Here is a 19,934-nt window from a genome sequence, read left to right as displayed (position 1 = left end):
TCTGAAATTTATTCCACATGGCCCTAATCCACTTCTGTAAAAATATTTTATTTCACATTTTTATTTTAGTTGTAGTACTTTAATTTTAATAGTATTTTATCAGGTTAATGTTTTACTGTGTGTTAAATAATGACTGTACCCGTTAACCATATCTGGCGTGTTGTGATGGGGACGTTAACTGAGGCACCGCAGCGTCTCCTGTGCTGCGACCGACAGGAAACCCGCAGTTACCTCAGGACGGCAGTAGGGGGCGGATGTGAGGTTCAGCCGTCTGAAGTTAATCCGTATCTTACTGTAAGAAGTAAAAATATGTTACGTCTTCTTTTGAAAAAATGAATAACATTTAATTATTTAATGCCATTAATTTACGTAGTAAGGACTTTGGTTTTTAATGATTCCTTCCATATATTTTAATAGGGGTGAGAGAGACACCGTATACTAATTAGCTTGTCAATTGTCAGATATAGCAGTTCACCATTTTAATTAGGAAATTTTTATTCTTGCTTGTACTTTGGCCGTTTAATAACATGTGTTATTATTTATAATTTATTATTATTTCACAATTTTTATGTTTTCAACTCTACAGATGATTTTTACTTGTGCTGTTATGTCTCCTGTATACTTTTACATGATTATTATAAATGCTGATTTTGTCTAATTGTGTTATGTTCAATTGCAGTAAAGTGAAGTTATTTAATTGTGTTACGTGATTTATCTGTACTCAGTTGCCTCAGGGCCGCTGTTGGTTGTGAAGAACGTTATTATCTTGTCGATTTTCAGTTAACAAAATGTCAGATTAGGACGCTGCCGTCTGGCGCCCCCTGCTGGCCAAAGCATCACCGCTGCAATATCAGGCTGCTGCGCTCAATCACCAGAGAGCGCGGATTAAGTGTGTTACTCAGTTACACTTTGAGTAGCACTGATCCAGGACATTAATAGGATAAAATAGAAAGCCTTTATTGTCAGTGTACAGGTAGCAAATACAAATGAGCGCAAATCAAGACAGAAATATATAAAATGTACTTGTACAGGGGAGGGAAAAAACCGCCACCCCCCACGAGAATGACTTTTTATGACATTTTAATTAGAGAGAAAAACAGGCATTTTGCATGTTTGTTCAGTTTGCTGAACCCAGTCATTTATTTTTGCCTAACATACATCCCACTTCAGAGAGAGTACAAATGGTTTTACTGGTTAAAAAGCAGAGATTTTACCTTTTTGCCACAGAGAAGCAGCGACATGTGACACTCTGATAAGGTAAAAATGATTCCTCGAGCACACAGTGAGCTATCCCAGCATGCACAGGGACACGGAGGAGTTTGTATAATAAACCCAAAACGCTGGGCAGAGGGGTGCAGTGAATGAGGAGGTGAAGCTGTGCAGGAGGGTCAGTCCTTCAGAGGAGACTCTGTAGAAGGACAGAGTATCAGCCATCCAGTCCAGATACACTCCTACTCTGCGGGAGCCTGAGGGCTGAATGGGTATGTCAGTCTCTTTATTATTGTGCCAGACAGAGTAACGGAAAGGAGAGCAGATCAGCATCCATGACTTATCATTGGTTCCAAGCCGACAGTCATCACTCCATCCTTTCCTCCCGATTCCTTTATAAGTCACTCCTATTTCAGCTCCACCTCCACCCCACTCAGCCTCCCAGTAAGCGTGACCAGTCAGACTCTCTTTGCACAGAACTTGGTCCCACCAGTCAAATCTCTCTGAATGATCAGGATATGGCTGCTCTGCCCCCCATGTCACCTTCCTGTTCCCCTCTGACAGAGACAGGTTTCTGTATGCTGTGTTGGGGTCCAATGTCAACTGGCAGGAGTCTGTAGGCAAGAGGAAGAGCGATTAATCCCGTCACAAAGACCAGCATATTCAATTTATATGTGTGGAAATTTCCACACTCAACTCCTTCCAGCAACGATAAGCACAGACTAAGGAGATGTTCGTGTCACAGCCAGTTTGGGAAAGACTACAGGTGCTGTCTTAGGACAACAAACCTTTCTTACAACAGAAGCACCCGAAAGGAAGTTTTTCTCAAAGCAGTATCTTGAAACTTCCAGTTTTTGCATGATAAGTGTTGCCTCTTACTGTATTTTACTGTTAGTGATATGCATTCTAAATAATTTAAGGTACCAAAAGTACAAGTTAACTGTGGTTTATTTATTTATTATATCCTGCATGAACTAGTGATTAGTGATCTAGTATAAAGTGTTACATGCCGAAGATGTTCAACATGGAAAACAGGTAGATGTTCAGGTAGATGGTAGATGTTCAACATGGAAAACATTAAGCTAATTGTGGCTATGGATTAATCTATCTAATCTTAATTGACTATTTTAGTGATCAGTCTATAAAAAAATAATTTTCCTCCAGAAAATCAAATACACCATTTAATAACAATAAACAAACGTATGTCCTACTCAACTATACCTTTATGAAATTAAATATTGCTCCCAATAATTTTAAAGGCTGAAAAAAAATCAGACACCCAGGGTAAACAACTATTCTGGACTTAAAAACACAAAGCATGCAGCATAACCTAATCCTTTCTGGAATACAAGGAAAGTCAAATGACAATCCTGAGAAACTGGTTAAAGATTTTATGAAAACACACCTAAATTTAACACTGGACACTGTGAACAGTATTATATTTCGCTGAGTCAACAGAATCAGAACATGATCAGCTAAGAGACCCAGACCCATCGTCGCCAAATTTGAACACTTTCAGCAGAAAGAGCTCGTGAAAAAGAGGAAGAGAAGTAAAATGAATAAAATCGGACACAGTGACCAGTTTCTGCAAGAAAGTAACAAATGCTGCAAGAAACTTTATCGAATATTAAAAGACAATAGGAAAAACAATAAACGTGTTTATATATAGATGTTGACAAACTACTACAAATTACTTTCATACATAGAGAATGGGCATCATTTATGGAAATGAACTACTCTCTGGAAAGCACAGCATCACTATAATGAGCAATAGGTAAGGCTGTGATCAGAGGGAAAAAATAATATCATAGTCATCATATGAGAAGAAAAAGCAACTTGAATGAGAGAATCAGTTGGAAAGCGAGTTAAAGAACTGACAGACATGTACAGCCATGGCCAAAAGTTTTGAGAATGACACAAGTATTGGTTTTCACAAAGTTTTCTGCTTCAGTGTGTCACGCCCAGCACCGTCCGATCCTCGTGTGTGCCACGCCCACCTCGTTAGCTCGTGTTAATTCCTGATTGTGATCACCTGTTGCTTGTTCAGTTCAGCCTGTCTTTAGTATTTAGTCCATGTCTCGGTCAGTATTCCCCAGTTCTGTCATTGTATTGTTTCATGTTCGTGGCCTGTCTGTCCAGAATAAACCCCGTATTCCTGAAATCACGGCTCTCTCGCCTACTCCCTCATTCGCCCGCCCGCCGAACGTGACAGAATGACAGAACTCCCTAAAGACTCACCGCGGCAGGACGAGGACCTATGGCTCGTCCTGCTGCACGAGGTGAGTTACTAGCGAGAGCAGCCGGAGATCCGAGAGGATCTCGGCTTATACGCCCTGGCAGAGCAAAGCTGGACCCTCCTGCATGAGGTTACCCCACGCACCGAAGTGCACGCGATGGCGGAAGTGCGCGCTCTCCTGCAACAGCTTGTCCGCGAATGGAAGGAGAAGCGGCAGTCGCCGATCTCCTTCTTAGAGGCAACCACGCCTCCACCTACTGTACCTGTCCTGGCCGGCGAAAGAAGAAGAAGCGCAGGGGAAAAGGAGGGGAAGAAGCCCTGGCGATCTTCATGGGGGCTTGCTCCCTTCGCCCCGCTGTCATCTCTGCCAGTGGGCGAGGGAGCTTCCCGCTCACCTGGGAGGACACCGCTGCTGCTTGCCTGATCAGCCGTAGTGAGAAGCCGCCTCCCTTGGAGGCTTATCACTACCGGCCGGCGAGTCTGGTCGGTAAGGGGATCAGCGCCGTAAGGGACGCTATTCCCCGGATCCCTAAAGCCCTTAAAAGGGCAGTTCCGGACCTGCCTGTTCCAGACCTGCCCGAGGCGCCCCCTGCTGGCCGCGCGCCCGAGGTGCCCGCTGAGGCGCCCCCTGCTGGCCGCGCGCCCGAGGTGCCCGCCGAGGCGCCCCCTGTTGGCCGCCGCTCGGCCCGCGGCCCCGCCTGTCCTGCCCGTCCAGCCCAGCTCGCCTGTCCTGCCTGTCCAGCCCATGGCTCCGGCTGCACCGCCTGCGGCCATGCCCGCGGCTCCGGCTGCATCGCCTGCGGCACTGACTCCTGTTCCCCCAGCACTGGCCCCAGTCCCCGAGAAGGTCCCAGACATTCAGACCCCCGCTCCTTTCTCCTTGGAGGAGGAGGAGCTTGAGTGGGACCCCTCGGGGACCTCCCTTATGACTCCATCGCCCTTGCCCCAGCGAGGCCGACACTCCCCAGGACCCCGCCTTTCTGTGTCCCGTAAGGAGAAGGGACACAGGCGTCGGGCCCGGATCTTTGTCAAGAACAGGATTGCTGCTCCTGGCTGTTAAGCCCTATCCATTTGAAATTCAAGGCAATCCATCACTGATACAAAAGTGTTCCAGTGGAAAATCTAACCGGCCTGGCCTCTTCCTGATGGGAGGAGTCTAGCTTTCAGAAGCTGGCTGTGTCTATGTATCTAGTAGGGCAGATATGGTTGTGGTGTTAGTGTCATTTGGTGAATTTGTTGTCTTTGATACTCTCCTCCTGTTTTCTGGGAAAGGTTTACTCAGTGTTGCCAGAATCAAGACCAAGCAGGGTGAAGCAGCTTTTAGTCTCTATGCTCCCTGTCTGTGGAACAACCTTCCTGAAGACCTGAGGTCTGCTAACACTGTCAGCTCAGTTTAATCAGGGCTTAAAATTTTACTGTTTGCTGCAGCTTCTCAAGGAGTTGCACTGCGTCTAACTTCTTTTTAGTTAACTTTTTGTTGTTTGTTTGGCTTTTAGGCTTTAAAAATGTATTTTAAATTGACAATGAACACATTTGCAAGTCCCTGCACCCCAAAGTTCTGAAGTACCAAAAAAGCACCACAGCTGTAATGGTACTTTGAGTACTGGAACTTTGGATACTGATACTCGACCAGAAATCAATGGAAAAGGGAAAGTACAGAAAGTACCGCACTAGGTGCAGTGGAAAAGCACCCTGAATAAACTTGCCTTGCTTTGCAGTTGGATTCAAAGGCTACTGACATAAACAGCTCATGTCAATGTGAAAGACCAGGAGGCAGAGGGAGAGAGAAAGAGAAGCTCCACTAGCAGAAGAAAACGAAACACAATAAAACACACTCCACCTCATACAGGGAGAGAGAAGCGTGTGTGTGAACAGACTCACATTGTAAGAATTCTGCTTTGTTCCTGGGCACTAATTCCACTGGGATGGTGTCTTTGGTAACTAGATGGAGACAGAGAGAAACAGGTATGTGAGTTAAAAAAATGTACTTCTAGGGGATGGACTTCACTCACTGTGGACACAACAGCAGTACAGTATTATCATTATGAAGGACAATAACAGGCATTTTAACAAATTGCAAATCATTGTAAGTTACACATCATACAGATTTTTGGGTTCTATTAAGCAGAAGAAACATGATTCACGTGATCTCGGTTTTTCAGTTTGTAGTATGTGAAGCTCTGTCACCACTTTTCACAAATATTGGAACTTTATACCTCTGACCATAATTATCCAAATGAAACACAACTTTGCACTGTGGTGTCACCATGTGAGTATAGCCACTTAAATTCAATTTAAAGTACAGTAAACCCTCGTGCGTTCGCACTTTGTGAATCGCTAATTCACAGATCCGCGAAAATTTCATTGGAAACTGAACTTATCTGCATACACGATTTTTTCGCACATCTGCAAAATCCCCGAAAACCATACAGAAGTGTTTGTTTAATTTTCATAGTAATTTACAAGTTGTCATGCTTTTAATGTAAAATTGGTAAGACAAATTTAGTTCTACTAAAATTTAGTTTAGATTCTACTGTGTTTTTGGGGAAAGTTTAAGACATACAATATAAATCAGTTAAAAAAAACCCTTAAAAACGTGGTTTTCTTATGGAAAAGTTCCTTTTTATGTACATACTGTACTGTACCTTTACAAGTTTATTCCCTTTGGAACTGTCATCACCTGCTCGTCCGATCCTCCCGTGTTCCACGCCCCCTCATCTACCTCGTGTGGACTCCCCGTGTGATCAGCTGTTTTGAGTTGCTGTCATTAGTCCTGTGTATTTAAGTCAAATGCAAATGCGTACCGGGTTTCCCTCTTGAGACGCATTTCCTATAAACACTGAAAGGGTTGGTTTTTAATTGTAATGTATTAAGTAGTGCTGTCAAACGATTAAAATTTTTAATCAGATTAATCACAGGGTTGCTGTGGATTAATTTCGATTAATCACGATTAAATATCATTCATTTTTAATCTATATTAATCACATTTAATTTTGCATGAGCAAACACACTCAAGAAAAAAGGGAATATATATGCACTTAACATGTTTATTGAACATCTTGAACATGAGTCGGATGCATTCCATCTGCCACAGAAGTGCAATACCATGTACCCATATCAAAAAGCAAGATTTTTTGCTTAGCCGGACAATTTGTCGGATTCAAGGTACCTCAGTTTAAATGGTCTTTATCTTCGTTGGCTTACAATTAGCATGAACTACCGTAAATCCGACAAATAATCCAACTAATCATAAAGTCCAATTCTAGCCCGGTTAATTGCCATTGTCTTTTGATAACACATTACGTGCGGTGCTTTACATATAAAACTCCGTAGCAATACATCCACAGATAAGTTGGACGATATAGCGTGTGCGACCGATTTAATGAGCCACAAATGAGAAGTAGTGCTTAAACAGTATAAAACTAAAACTTTCCCTTCTGTTGATAAAGGGCGCAGCCATCTAGGATTCTGAACTCGGGATCCTCTGTGCTGCTCCGAGATATTTCTCGGATCTCCGAGAAACTGGAGCGCATGTAGTTACTTCCGGCTTCAAAACTCCGGAATCCGACTCGGAATACGAGTTCCGAGCGCAAATGGAATGCACTAAAACTGCCCGAAATGGGTTAACAGAGACATTTCAGGGATTTTGAATCATTCTGCGCTGCAGATGGGTTAATTGCGTTAAAAATTTTAATCAGACTAATCATGATGATGGATTAATCCGCGTTAACGCGTTAATTTTGACAGCCCTAGTATTAAGCTAAATTTTGAATGAAATTAAAGTGTTTTGGGAGCATATTTAGGGTTTTAGAAATAGAAATAAGCACATATTACCAATTTAGTGACTCTACCAAACATCCGCGAATCCTCCTCATTCGTGACGGGTTCTGGAATGTAACCTCGTGAATGTCCGAGGTATTACTGTACATTGAATGAATCAAAGAGTGGATGTCCCCGAATGTTCCACAACTGAACACAGAAAAACCTTAAATAATTGTTTTTGGCCCCAAAAAAGAAAGACTGAAAGTGATTGCTCACCTTGAATCATGGACACAAAAATCGACAAATCAAGCCAGAAATCTTGCTATACTTCTGGACCGCGACCTAAATTATAATAGCTACATAAAGGCAATTCCAAAATCAGCTTACGGCCACCTTTAAGAATTTCTGTCTAAACAAGATACAGAAAAGCTTGCTCATGCGGTTATTGTCAGCAGACTAGAGCTAGACTATTGTAATGGTGTCTTCACAGGTCTTGGTAATAAATCACTCAGACAGCTACAGCTCATCCAGAATGCTGCCACCAGAGTCCTCACTAACACCAAGGAAGTAGAGCATATTACACAGGTCCTTAAATCACTGCACTGGCTTCCTGTGCATCACAGGATTGATTTAAAAAAACTACCGTACCTGGTGCAGTGGAAAAGCACCCTGAATAAACTTGCCTTGCTTTGCAATTGGATTCAAAGGTTACTGACATAAACAGCTCATGTAAATGTGAAAGACCAGGAGGCAGCGGGAGAGAGAAAGAGAAGCTCATCTAGCAGAAGAAAATGAAACACAATAAAACACACTCCACCTCATACAGGGAGAGAGAAGCATGTGTGTGAACAGACTCACATTGTAATAATCCTGCTGTGGTTTTGGGCACAGATACCGGTGACATGGTCACTTTAGTAGCTAGAAAGAGACAGAGAGAAACAGGGATGTGAGTAAAAGGAATTTACTTGTGGGAGATGGACTTCACTCACTGTGGAGACAACAGCAGTAGATTATTATCATTATGAGGGACAATAACAAGCATTTTAGCAAACTGCAAATCATGGCAAGTTACACATCATACAGATTTTTGGGTTCTATATAGCAGAAGAAACATGATTCATGTGATCTCAGTTTTGCAGTTTGTAGTATGTGAAGCTCTGTCACCACTTTTCACAAGTACTGGAACGGTCATGACCTGCTCGTATGATCCTCGTGTGTGCCACGCCCGCTCATTAACCACGTGTGCTACCCCGATTGTGTGTGACCAGCTGTTTTCTGTCAGTTTGTTTTATCCGGTGTATTTAAGTCCACGTCTGAGTTCGTATCCCCAGATCTGTCATTAACGTTTGTCCTGTGCAGCTCCCCGCTTTGTCAATAAACCCCGTTTTTGTGATCCTCGTCTCCTGAATCTACTTCCCCACTCCCCGCTCGTGCAGCGGACGTGACAGGAACTTTATAACATCTCTTACCATAATTATCCAAATGAAACACAACTCTACATTATGGTGTCACCATGTGAGTATAGCCACTTAGATACAATTAAAAGTGCATTGAACGAATCAATGAGTAGATTTGCCAGAATGTTCCACAACTGAACACAGAAAAAAACGAACATAATTGATTTTGGCCCCAAAAAATAAAGACTGAAAGTGATTGCTCACCTTGAATCATGGACACAAAAATCGACAAATCAAGCTAGAAATCTTGGTGTAGTTCTGGACTGAGACCTAAATTATAACAGCTACATAAAGACAATTACAAAATCAGCTTACGACCACCTTTAAGGATTTATGTCTAAACAAGATACAGAAAAGCTTGTTCATGTGGTTATTGTCAGCAGGCTAGACTATTGTAACGGTGTCTTTACAGGTCTTGCCAAAAAATCAATCAGACAGCTACAGTTCACCCTGAAACCTGCCATCAGAGTCCTAACACCAAGGAAGTAAAGCATATTACATAGGTCCTTAATCACTACACTGCCTTCCTGTTCATCATAGGATTGACTTTAAAATATTACTTCTGTACTAAATGGTCTTCACCCTAAATCTATTTCTGATTTCCTTGAATGTTATGAGGGATTCATACCATGCGTTAATCTGCGAAAGGTTTACTCAGTCTTCCCAGACTCAATCCTGCCTTTGATTATATCTCTCCAAGTTCAAACTCGGATAAAAATGTCATGAATAACGTCACCTTTCGTCGGAAACACGCCTCTCTTGATGTCAGACAGAAATTTGTTGTCCGAGATTCCCCTATGACGTCATTTCAACATGGCGGCTTACACAGTCAAGAGTAATTCTATTTTATATTTTAAGATGTTTATTTTGTTAAAGGTATCAATAGTTATAAATGTAACTGCACGTGTTCGAATTAGAGAATACCATATCATGAACGTAAACGGTATCCTAGCATGCAAATTCAGATTTTTACCATACTTGTTAGTGTCTTTTGTTTGTTTGTAGTTTGTTTGCCTTTCGAAAAAACAATATCACTATGGATCTACTAAAATATTGTAAAACTTTTAATGTGGTTTGACTAGTTTGTGTTTCTTGTTTGTTTGTCTCTTGGAAAAATGAATCTCACTCCAAATCTGCTAAAATGTAAAACAACAACACACAACAGCGTGTTTGTGGAGGCAGCCATGTTTGTTCCGAGATGTGTGAAGCTCGAATGGGAGATTGGTCGGACATGACATCACGCACCTCGGAATTTACGACTTAGGAGAGATAATTGAACGCACCACAAGACCAAGCAGGGTGAAGCAGATTGTAGTCTCTATGCTTCCCGTGTGTGGAATAAGCTTCCTGAAGATGTGTGGTTTGCTGACGCTGTCAGCTCAGTATAATCAGGGCTGAAAACATTACTGTTTGTTGCAGCTTTTCAATAGATTAAATCAGCAGGAATTCAGTGATACACTGTCTCTACAATACAACTTCTTTTTAGTATAATTAAGTATTTCTTTATTTGTTTGGCTTTTAGGCTTTATAATTTGTCTTTTAAATCATCAACAAACGCATTTGCAAGTCTCACCCCAAAGTTCCGAAGTATCAAAAATGTACCCCAGCTGCAATATTTAGCAATTGGATTCAAAGGCTCCTGACATAAACAAGCTCATGTAAATGTGAAAGGCAAGGAGACAGCGGGAGAGAGAAAGAGAAGCTCCACTAGCAGAAGAAAACGAAACACAATAAAACACACTCCACCTCATACAGGGAGAGAGAAGCGTGTGTGTGAACAGACTCACATTGTAAGAATCCTGCTGTGGCTTTGGGCACAGATACTGGTGACATGGTCACTTTAGTAGCTAGAAGAGACAGAGAGAAACAGGGATGTGAGTAAAAGGAATTTCCTTGTGGGAGATGGACTTCACTCACTGTGGAGACAGCAGCAGTAGAGTATTATCATTATGAGGGACAATAACAGGCATTTTAGCAAACTGCAAATCATTGCAAGTTACACATAAGAAAGATTTTTGGATTGTATAAAGCCGAAGAAACATGATTTATGTAATCTGGGTTTTGCAGCTTGTAGTATGTGAAGCTCTGTCACCACTTTTCACGAATACTGGAACTTTATAACATCTCTTACCATACTTAACCAAATGAAACACAATTCTACATTACGGTGTCACCATGTGAGTATAGCCATTTAGATTTAATTAAAAATACATTGAACGAATTAATGAGCAGATGTGCCAGAATTTTCTACAATGGAAGACAGAAAAAGCTGAAATAATTGTTTTAGCCCTGAAAAAGAAGGACTGAAAGTCATTGCTCACATTGAATCAAGGACACAAAAATCTATAAATCAAGCCAGAAATCTTGATGTAAAAAGAGATTAAATCAGCAAGAATTCAGATACTGTATATACTGCCTTTGCAATTCAACTCTTTTTAGTTAAGTATTTCTTTGTTTGTTTGGCTATTAGGCTTTATGAATTGTATTTTGAACGCCATTGAATGCATTTGCAAGTCCCACCTAAAGTTAAAGTTTTGAAGTATCAAAAAAGTACCCCAGCTGTAATGGTACTTTGGGTAGTGAAACTTTTGGTATTGTTACTCGAACTGAAATCAATGGAAAAGGGAAAGTACCAAAAGTACCGTACCTGGTGCAGTGGAAAAGCACCCTGAATGAACTTGCCTTGCTTTGCAATTGGATTTAAAGGTTACTGACACAAACAGCTCATGTAAATGTGAAAGGCGTGAAGCGTGTGTGTGAACAGACTCACATTGTAAGAATTCTGCTGTGGTGCTGGGAACAGAAACTGGTGGGACAGTCACTTTAATAGCTAGATAAAGACAGAGAGAAACAGGGATGTGAGTAAAAGGAATTTACTTGTGGCAGTTAATTCACTCACTGTGGAAACAACAGCAGTAGGTAGAGTGATGGGCAATATCAAGCATTTTAACAAACTGCACATCAGTGTAAGTTACACATCATACACACGTCATACACCTCAAAGTTTCGAAGTACCAAAAAAGTACTCCAGCTGAAATGATATTTTGGGTATTGGAACTTCTGTTACTGGTACTCGACTGGAAGTCAGTGGAAAAAGGGAAGTACCAAATGTACCGTACCTGGTGCAGTGGAAAATCACCCTGAATAAACTTATCTTGCTTTGCAGTTGGATTCAAAGGCTCCTGACATAAACAGCTCATGTAAATGTGAAAGACCAGGAGGCAGCGGGAGAGAGAAAGAGAAGCTCCACTAGCAGAAGAAAACGAAAGACAATAAAACACACTCCACCTCATACAGGGAGAGAGAAGCGTGTGTGTGAACAGACTCACATTGTAACAATACCGCTGTGGTGCTGGGAACAGAAACTGGTGGGATGGTGTCTTTGGTAACTAGAAGGAGACAGAGAGAAACAGGGATGTGAGTAAAAGGAATTTACTTGTGGGAGATGGACTTCACTCACTGTGGAGACAACAGTAGTAGATTATTATCATTATGAGGGACAATAAGAAGCATTTTAACAAACTGCAAATCATTGTACATTACACATCCTACAGATTTTTGAATTCAATAATTTAGAAGAAACATGATTTGTGTGACCTGGGTTTTGCAACCTGTAGAATGTGAAGCGCTTTCACCAGTTTTCCCAAAGACTTAAACTTATTGAAAACTGAATCTGTCTTAGTCACACAAACCTGAGGTTAACTGCATTCTCTCTCTGCATGGTCTATATTAACATGGACAGAATGTAAAATGTATTTATTTTTTAACCTGTGTGATGAATCTCCGGTGTTTTCTTTTCGCAAACATTCTCCAGTTGATCCTTCAGTTCAGAAATTACCTTCCTCACATTCCCAAAACAGCTTTGTGAACTAACTGTTATTCTGGGTCCAAATCCAGCTTCAGGGTTGATAGGAACATCCTGGCACCTCTACAGATAGGTAGTCAGATAAATCAGTTTCATTTACACAAATGTTTATTGGAATGAAATTAATAGGACCATTATTATCTGACATAGACCAGTTTAAAATGCAAATGAGAACATACATCCATTTGAATACTCTGGTTTTCTTATTGCCAAAGTACAGTAGCTGTTCTGTTACCTGGAGGAAATTGATGTTATCCTCTGTGTGTGAAAGCTGCTCCAAATCAGAGCGTCTCCTCTTCAGTTCATTTATCTCTTTCTCCAGTCTCTCCATGTGTCCTTCAGCCTGACTCACTGCAGCCTTCTCCTGATCTCTGATCAGCTCTTTCACATCAGAGCGTCTTTTCTTAATGGAGCGCATAATCTCAATGAAGATCTTCTCGCTGTCCTTCACTGTTGACTGTGCTGAGCTCTGTTGGTGACACAGGGAGCAGAGGATGGTAAATTACAATTGGCCCCTTTTGAGACTCCAGAGAGCCTCATTGTACAATAGTGATGTGAGCCGACAGGAGGTATAAAAACAGCACAGGGCTGGGGTTTGGAGCGTCACGATGCTGGATGCCTCAGGTACTGAAACCCAGCCAGCACTGACTGGAAATGATCACTCATTTAGTTCAAACACTGTCAGCTGCATGTGGGGCAGGTTGGTTGTCACCATGATTCAGTTTAATTGGTGACTTTGTGGTGTTTATATGCTTTACACAGTTGATGGAATATATGTATTTTCTGAAAAGGGCCTTAAATGGTGTTATTACAAGTATATTTTCTAACTCTTGTAACACCAGGTTGGTTAAATCCTGCTATCTAGCACCTTTATCCAACCAATCCTCTGATCCAGACTAACCAACAGTGACCTTAACATGACTAATCCCCACAAGTCTATAAATCTGAAATCTGTTCAATCTGAGAGAAGATTCAAGATGATTACAGACCAACTGTTATCTTCTCCTCAGGTTCATACTCACTGTGAATGAGCCCACAGCCTCTCTCAGCTCCTGCAGCTCCTTCTCTCTCAACTGAATTGCCTGCTGAAATTTCCCCTGTTTTTCATCCATTTGTTTCTACAGATTGTAAACAAGATGACAAAACAAGTTTGTTTCATTAGCTGAGATCATATCCATTAATCATCCTGTCCAGGGTGGACCCCAGCCTTGGGCCCTATGCTGCCTGGGAATGGATCCAGGTCCCCATGACCCTGACCGGGATAAATCTTTAGGAGATGGATGGATGGATTTCTTAAAATATTTATTGACTGTAATAAGGATAAATTGGACATAGACACTTTGACTCACCATTTACTTACTGAGCTGTTAGTTTTGCACTGGTGGCCTTCCTGTTAGCTTTAGCAAGTCTGGCCATTATCTTCTGACCTCTTTCATTAAGTGTTTTCTCACACAGATCTGCTATAGTCTGGGTGTTTCATGTTACTGCACCATTCTCAGTAAACTCTACACACTGTAGTGTGTGAAAACACCAGTATGGTGGCTGTTTCTGAGTAACTGGAATGAGCACATTTGACAATCACACTACATTTAAAATCTCTTAGCTCACACATCTTAGCCATTCAGATGCTCAGCCAAACTGTAAGTGAATCTCTGGAGCCTTTTTGCTTGCTGTATGTGTTCAGTAGCAGCCACATGATTCTATGTTTAAAGAATTTTTCTGCAGGAATTCAATGAGAAGTTTTTACACATTATAACAACATCTTGCATTATCTATTACATGTTCCTTCCATTCCCAAACCAGACTTGATCTTGCCGTCTTCATAGCAGATACACTCAAATACGTTAAGACAAAAGCCATTTTCATTGCAAATAAATTTAATAAATTATATAAGATCATTTCTGGCCTGACCTGTTTCTCCGCCCTTCCTGCAGCAGCTGAGACTGTATCATGGCCTTTGTGTTCATCCATCGTACAGAGATAACAGATACACTGCTGGTCGGTACGGCAGTAGACCTCCAGGGGTTTGTCATGGTGGGAACAGACCTTGTCCTGCAGACGTCCAGTGGCATCAGTCAGCTTGTGCTTCTTAAAAGCTGGAGACTGATAGTGAGGCTGGAGGTGAGTTTCACAGTAAGAGGCCAGACACACCAGGCAGGACTTGACAGCTTTGTGTTTTCTCCCAGTACAGACGTCACACTCCACATCTCTCTTCAGGCTCTCCATCACTTCAGCCAGTATGATGTTTCTCCCCAGTACAGGTCTGGGTACGAAGGTCTGTCTGCACTGGGGGCAGCTGTAAACTCCAGTATGATCCTCCTGATCCCAGAAGTCCTTAATGCAGCTCATACAGTAACTGTGTCCACAGGCTGTAGTCACTGGATCATTCAGTGGATCCAGACAGATCGGACAGCTGATCTGGTTCTGATCCAGTGTGGAACTGGCTTCTGCCATTTTACCACAAGCACTGATAGGATTCAGTTTCGTTTTCTCTCACAGTCGTCTGTGTGTGAGAGTGGGAGGAATTTCCTGCTTCTCAGGCTGCAGTAGGTGTGGTTTTGGACTGACTGAGAAGGCAGGATTTGGAGTTTATGAATAACATATTACATTATAAAAACTATACACACAACAGACAATAATTCAGCTTTTATGTATAACTGTTACTGACATTGTTTTTCCACAAATATGCTATAATCCTTCTATTCGATTTTGTAGGCAGAAATTATGTAGAAAGGTATAGGAGATACTGCAAATTAATTTCTGTGTCTGTTTAGAAGCTCGTCTTTGCTTCAGAGCAGGCGAGGAAGGTCATCCTTGTGGAGTTGACTGTCCCATGGGAAGAAGACTGTGACGACTCCCGTGAGAGGATGAGCCAAGGTCTTGTTCATGAGTGCAGAGAAAGGCTGGCAAACATGGCTGTTTCCTGTCGAGGCTGTAGGCAGAAGGCTCCCAACACAGTCTATGTGGACTTACTACACTGGGTATATTTGGGAATGAGAGGAAAACAGTTATGTGCAGGATTGGGGAGGCAGCAGAAACAGCCTCTTGTTAGCTCTGGCATAAAAGGGAAGAGAGGGGCTGGAGCTCTGGAGCTGATGGGCAGTGATTTGGCCACCACTGCCAACACACCAACTGGAGGGTATCGCAGATAAGGGTTGAAAGACCCGGTGGAGATTTGGGCACCGTCTGATGACATCAGTTTCGGACCGAAGACCGTAATCGTTCAATAGACCGACTGCATGAGTGGCATCCTCAGATGGACATGTAATTTAAAACAGCACATGTAATTTAAGTTCCATTTAGCTTGGAGATCCCATTCGCCTGACCACATGTTTTCAGTCTCTGACAGACAGAATTACATATATTTATGAAATTCATTTTGATGAACTGTGTTGAAATTTAATCTTACTTTATGAATCTTAACTTGCAGGATTTACCTGTTTCTCTGCCAAATCTGTCCAATCTGAGAGAAGATTCAAGATGATTACAGACCTGCAGCAGCTGACACTGTATCACGGTCTCTGCGTTCATCCATCATACAATGATAACAGATCTGCTATTAATCATTTTGAAAATAGACCTCCAGAAGTTTATTGTGATAGGAACAGATCTTACCTTGCAGGTGGTTGATGGCATCAATGAGCATGTGCTGCGTCTCCATATATCTGCATCGGAAAATTTGATCACTAACCGATATACTTTTGTCTAACGTGCCTGCAGTGAAACTTGCCAGCGCTTATTAGCGGGTTAAGGTTATATTGTGGAAAGATCGATCTGCTGGTCAGATTTAATAAGAATCAGGAACATGGAGTGGCTCATATATGTGCCCTGTTTTGATCATGATTGATCCCCCCAGTAACTAATAAATAACCAAATAACTTTCATACTGCATTGTTTTGGTGTGGCCATATAGTTTTGTATGAAATTATGTATGAAGTTCAACCTATGAACTTTTCACACTCATACTTATTTTGTTTACTAATCCAGATGGTAAAAATGGGGGCCTTTTTCATAATTGAAAGGACTACTGCTCAATTAATGTCCAAGTTGTATGTAAAAAGTAAAAGTAAATCAGCGTAACTCAAAGCAAAAGTGTGATAAAAGTAGCAGCTTTTAATTTGTAAAGTTCATGAATCATTCGATTTTATTTAGGGCTGGACTGGGGCCCCGTTATTCGTGGCGGGTCTTCGTCCCTCCAGCCTGCTGCTGTGGGGGGGGGGGGGGTGGGGAGGTGGCTTCCCAGGGCGGTCCGGGTCGGCTCCCTGCTGGCTGGGTGGGGGCATGGACGGGGATCGATGAGGGGTCGGTTGAGGACCCGGCCTCTTGGAGGGGGCCATACCTCGCATGCCCCAGTTGCGTCCAGTCTCCTACATACACACCACAATACACTAGGGTCTGGGGGCGGTGCGAGGCCCTGGAATTGGCCAGTGCGCTGCCCCTCAATCTTAATTGCACAATAGTCATCCTACCACATTAGGGTCTTGGGGGGCAAGTGGGCCACGTGGGGATCTGCTATTTGCCAGCAGTGGGGGGCTCATTCCCTGCCTGCTCACCCAATTTTAATGCACCTCAGTTATCCATACACACCATGTCGTGCTGATACACCATAATTTCTTTTATTTTAAGGTAGGGGCGCGCGGGATTCCGCCTTCTGCCAGCAGTGGAGAGACCGTGCCCTGACCACCCCCCCACTTTTAATGCACCACAGTGTTTCGTTTGCACACGCAGAATACCAGAGAAATGGCAGCGGTGGGAGTCATAGTGCCGTCGGCAAGCGGTGCAGGAGTGGCTGACAATGTGCAATGCGATGCAGCTGAGCCAGTTCTTGTGGCTGTTGCGTAACTGTCGGCACTTTGTAAAGGACTTCATCAGCATTGCGAAACTGCTGCACTGTCTTACAGAGTAAGGAAGCCATTTTGCTCAGCACTCGCCGATGCCCCCTGCTAGCATGTCTCCCTTTCATCCTGGACATGGACACTAGTAATGAGGAGCTGGGCGCTGTGCTGTCACAGGCGGCAGCCAAAGGGGAGCAGGGTTGCATACTTCAGTCGGACGTTTAGCTGACAGCTCGTGGTGACAGTGGCTGCCGCTCGCACAGCGCCACACACTCAGGCCCACCGTGATTTCAATCGCCAACAGCCCGCCGCAGAGCAGGGCAGTGACCCCGTGCTGGCCAGGGTGAGGGAGTGGCCAGGCGAGGACAGGAAACCAGGCTGGGATGTGATCTCGGCCTCCGGCCGGGAAACCAAGGCCTTCCACTCCCAATGGGACACCTTTGAGGAGCAAGAGGGGCTGCTGTACACTGGCGATCACCAAGCCGTGCAAAGGAAAGTCCCAGAGATGAGAGGAGACAGTGCTAACCACTGCACCATTGTGCCGCCCCCGTCCTATATTCATGTGCAATCTATATTAAATGAAAGTGTCATTAGTCATATATGTCCTTTATTTATGTAAAATATGCCTTAAATGAATGTTTTGCCAAACACCTTCTCATTCAATGATTTTTCTTTATATTTTTATTGTTTTCTACATGGATGGATATTGAAGACTTCAAAACAATGAAGAAACATATGTGGAATTATGCAGTAAACAAGCAAGTGTTAAACAAACCAGAATTTGTTTTATATTTTAGATTCTTCAAAGGAGCCACCTTTTGCGTTGATGACAGCCTTGCACACTCTTGGCCTTCACTCAATCAGATTCATGAGGTATTGACCGAAAATGGTTTTCCAACAGTCTTGAAGGAGTTCCCAGAGCTGCTGAGCAAATGTTGGCTGCTTTGCCTTTACTCTGCGGTCCAACTCATCCCAAACCATCTCAGTTGGGTTTAGGTCGGGTGATTGTGGAGGCCAGGTCATCTGACACAGAACTCCATCACTCTCCTTCTTGGTCAGATAGTCCTTACATAGCCTGGAGGTGAGTTTGGGGTCATTGTCCTGCTGAACAACAAATGCTGGTCCCACTAAGAGCAAACCAGATGGGATGGCATGTCGCTGCAGAATGCTGTGGTAGGTGTGCTGGTTAAGTGTGCCTTGAATTTTGAATAAATCACCAACAGTGTCACCAACAAAGCACCCCCACACCATCACACCTTCTCCTCCATGCTTCACGGTGGGAACCACACATGTACAGTAGGAACCATCCGCTCACCTTTTCTGCGTCTCACAAAGACATGGCGGGTGGATCCAAAAATCTCAAATTTGGACTCATCAGACCAAAGTAGAGATTTCCACTGGTACAATGTCCAGTCCTTGTGTTTCTTGGCTCAAGCAAGACTCTTCATCTTGTTGTTCTTCCTCAGTAATGGTTTCTTTGCAGCGATTCGGCCATGAAGGCCTGCTTCACGCAGTCTCCTCTGAACAGTTGATGTTGAGATGTGCCTGCTCCTTGAACTCTGAGAAGCATTTATGTGGGCTCTAATCTGAGGTGCTGTTAATGTGCGGTTTCTGAGGCTGGTAACTCTAAAGAACTTATCCTCTGCAGCAACACAAATCTTGGTCTTCCTTTCCTGTGGCGGTCCTCATGAGAACCAGTTTCATCATGGCGTTTGATGGTTTTCGCGTCTGCACTTGAGGATACATTCAAAGTTCTTGTAATTTTCCGGATTGACTGACCTTCATGTCTTTAATGATGGACTGTCGTTTCTCTTTACTTAGTTGAGTGATTCTTGCCATAATGTGAAGTAGAACAGTAGTTGAATAGGGCTATTCACTGTGTAGAACTGTGTACCAACCCTACCTCTGCACAACACAACTGATGGTCTCAAACACATTAAGAAGGCAAGAAATTCCACAAATTAACTCTTCACAAGGCACACGTCTTCACTGAAAACCATTCCCAGGCAATGCCTCATGAATCTGACTGAGAGAATGCCAAGAGTGTGCAAGACTGTGCATGTTGCACAAGCATGTGGAAACAATGCCATGACAAATGTGCACCTTAATCAAAGCTAAAGGCGGTCCAGCGAAATATTAAAGTGTGCGACATTTTTTTTGGCCAGACAGATAAAAATGACCTCCAGTAGCCACCAGGGGAAGCTCTCGCTTTCGGCCGGCATCCACCCCCATACCTAGAGAAGGGAGGGGCCTAGCAAGCTTTATAATACCTGTCAATGAACACTGCCTTTACTCTGGCACTCCTGTAGAGAGCACTGGCTTCCTACCTCCTAAAGGGTTTGACCTTGCTTCTGAGCTGCTGCCCTACAGGTCAGTAGTACATCAGTGCAATTTCAATGCTCTGGCTGCAGGCATCAGTCTGTGTACACAGCTATAAAAACACAGGGCAGAGAAGAGTTTTTTATAGCTGTATGACAGCAAAATGGGGAATGACAGTCAGAGTAAGAAAACACATAAAAATTTAGAAAATTTAGAAAAACTTTAAAACTTGTTCATGTTAAAGCAAAAAT

The 19,934-nt window shown here is 42.8% G+C and overlaps 1 protein-coding gene across 1 annotated transcript; it reads right to left on the bottom strand.

Moving 5' to 3' along the window:
* Positions 1-936: 936 nt before the first annotated feature.
* LOC111847218 (tripartite motif-containing protein 16-like) lies at positions 937-15,033 on the bottom strand. The gene is made up of 10 exons (XM_023818201.2): positions 14,441-15,033; positions 13,552-13,647; positions 12,765-12,998; positions 12,433-12,592; positions 11,994-12,053; positions 11,435-11,494; positions 10,452-10,511; positions 8,066-8,125; positions 5,327-5,386; positions 937-1,823 (listed from the first exon to the last, which is right to left on the bottom strand). Exons 1-10 carry the CDS (start codon positions 14,981-14,983, stop codon positions 1,288-1,290), a joined length of 1,869 nt encoding a protein of 622 aa, XP_023673969.2. The 5' UTR covers positions 14,984-15,033; the 3' UTR covers positions 937-1,287.
* Between the last annotated feature and the right edge of the window lie 4,901 nt (positions 15,034-19,934).

The sequence above is a fragment of the Paramormyrops kingsleyae genome, chromosome 4 (assembly GCF_048594095.1).
Source record: "Paramormyrops kingsleyae isolate MSU_618 chromosome 4, PKINGS_0.4, whole genome shotgun sequence".
Classification (NCBI taxonomy): domain Eukaryota; kingdom Metazoa; phylum Chordata; class Actinopteri; order Osteoglossiformes; family Mormyridae; genus Paramormyrops; species Paramormyrops kingsleyae.
Note: the sequence above shows the minus strand (reverse complement) of the source record. Positions and strands in the feature narration are given on the sequence as shown.

Coding starts and splice junctions, on each gene's coding strand:
- LOC111847218 (XM_023818201.2), bottom strand. CDS start 14,983: ATGGCAGAAGCCAGTTCCACACTGGATCAGAACCAGATCAGCTGTCCG. Junction 13,648..14,440: donor CAGGAAGGGCGGAGAAACAG/GTCAGGCCAGAA, acceptor TACAATCTGTAG/AAACAAATGGATGAAAAACA. Junction 11,495..11,993: donor CACAGCGGTATTGTTACAAT/GTGAGTCTGTTC, acceptor GTCTTTATCTAG/CTATTAAAGTGACTGTCCCA.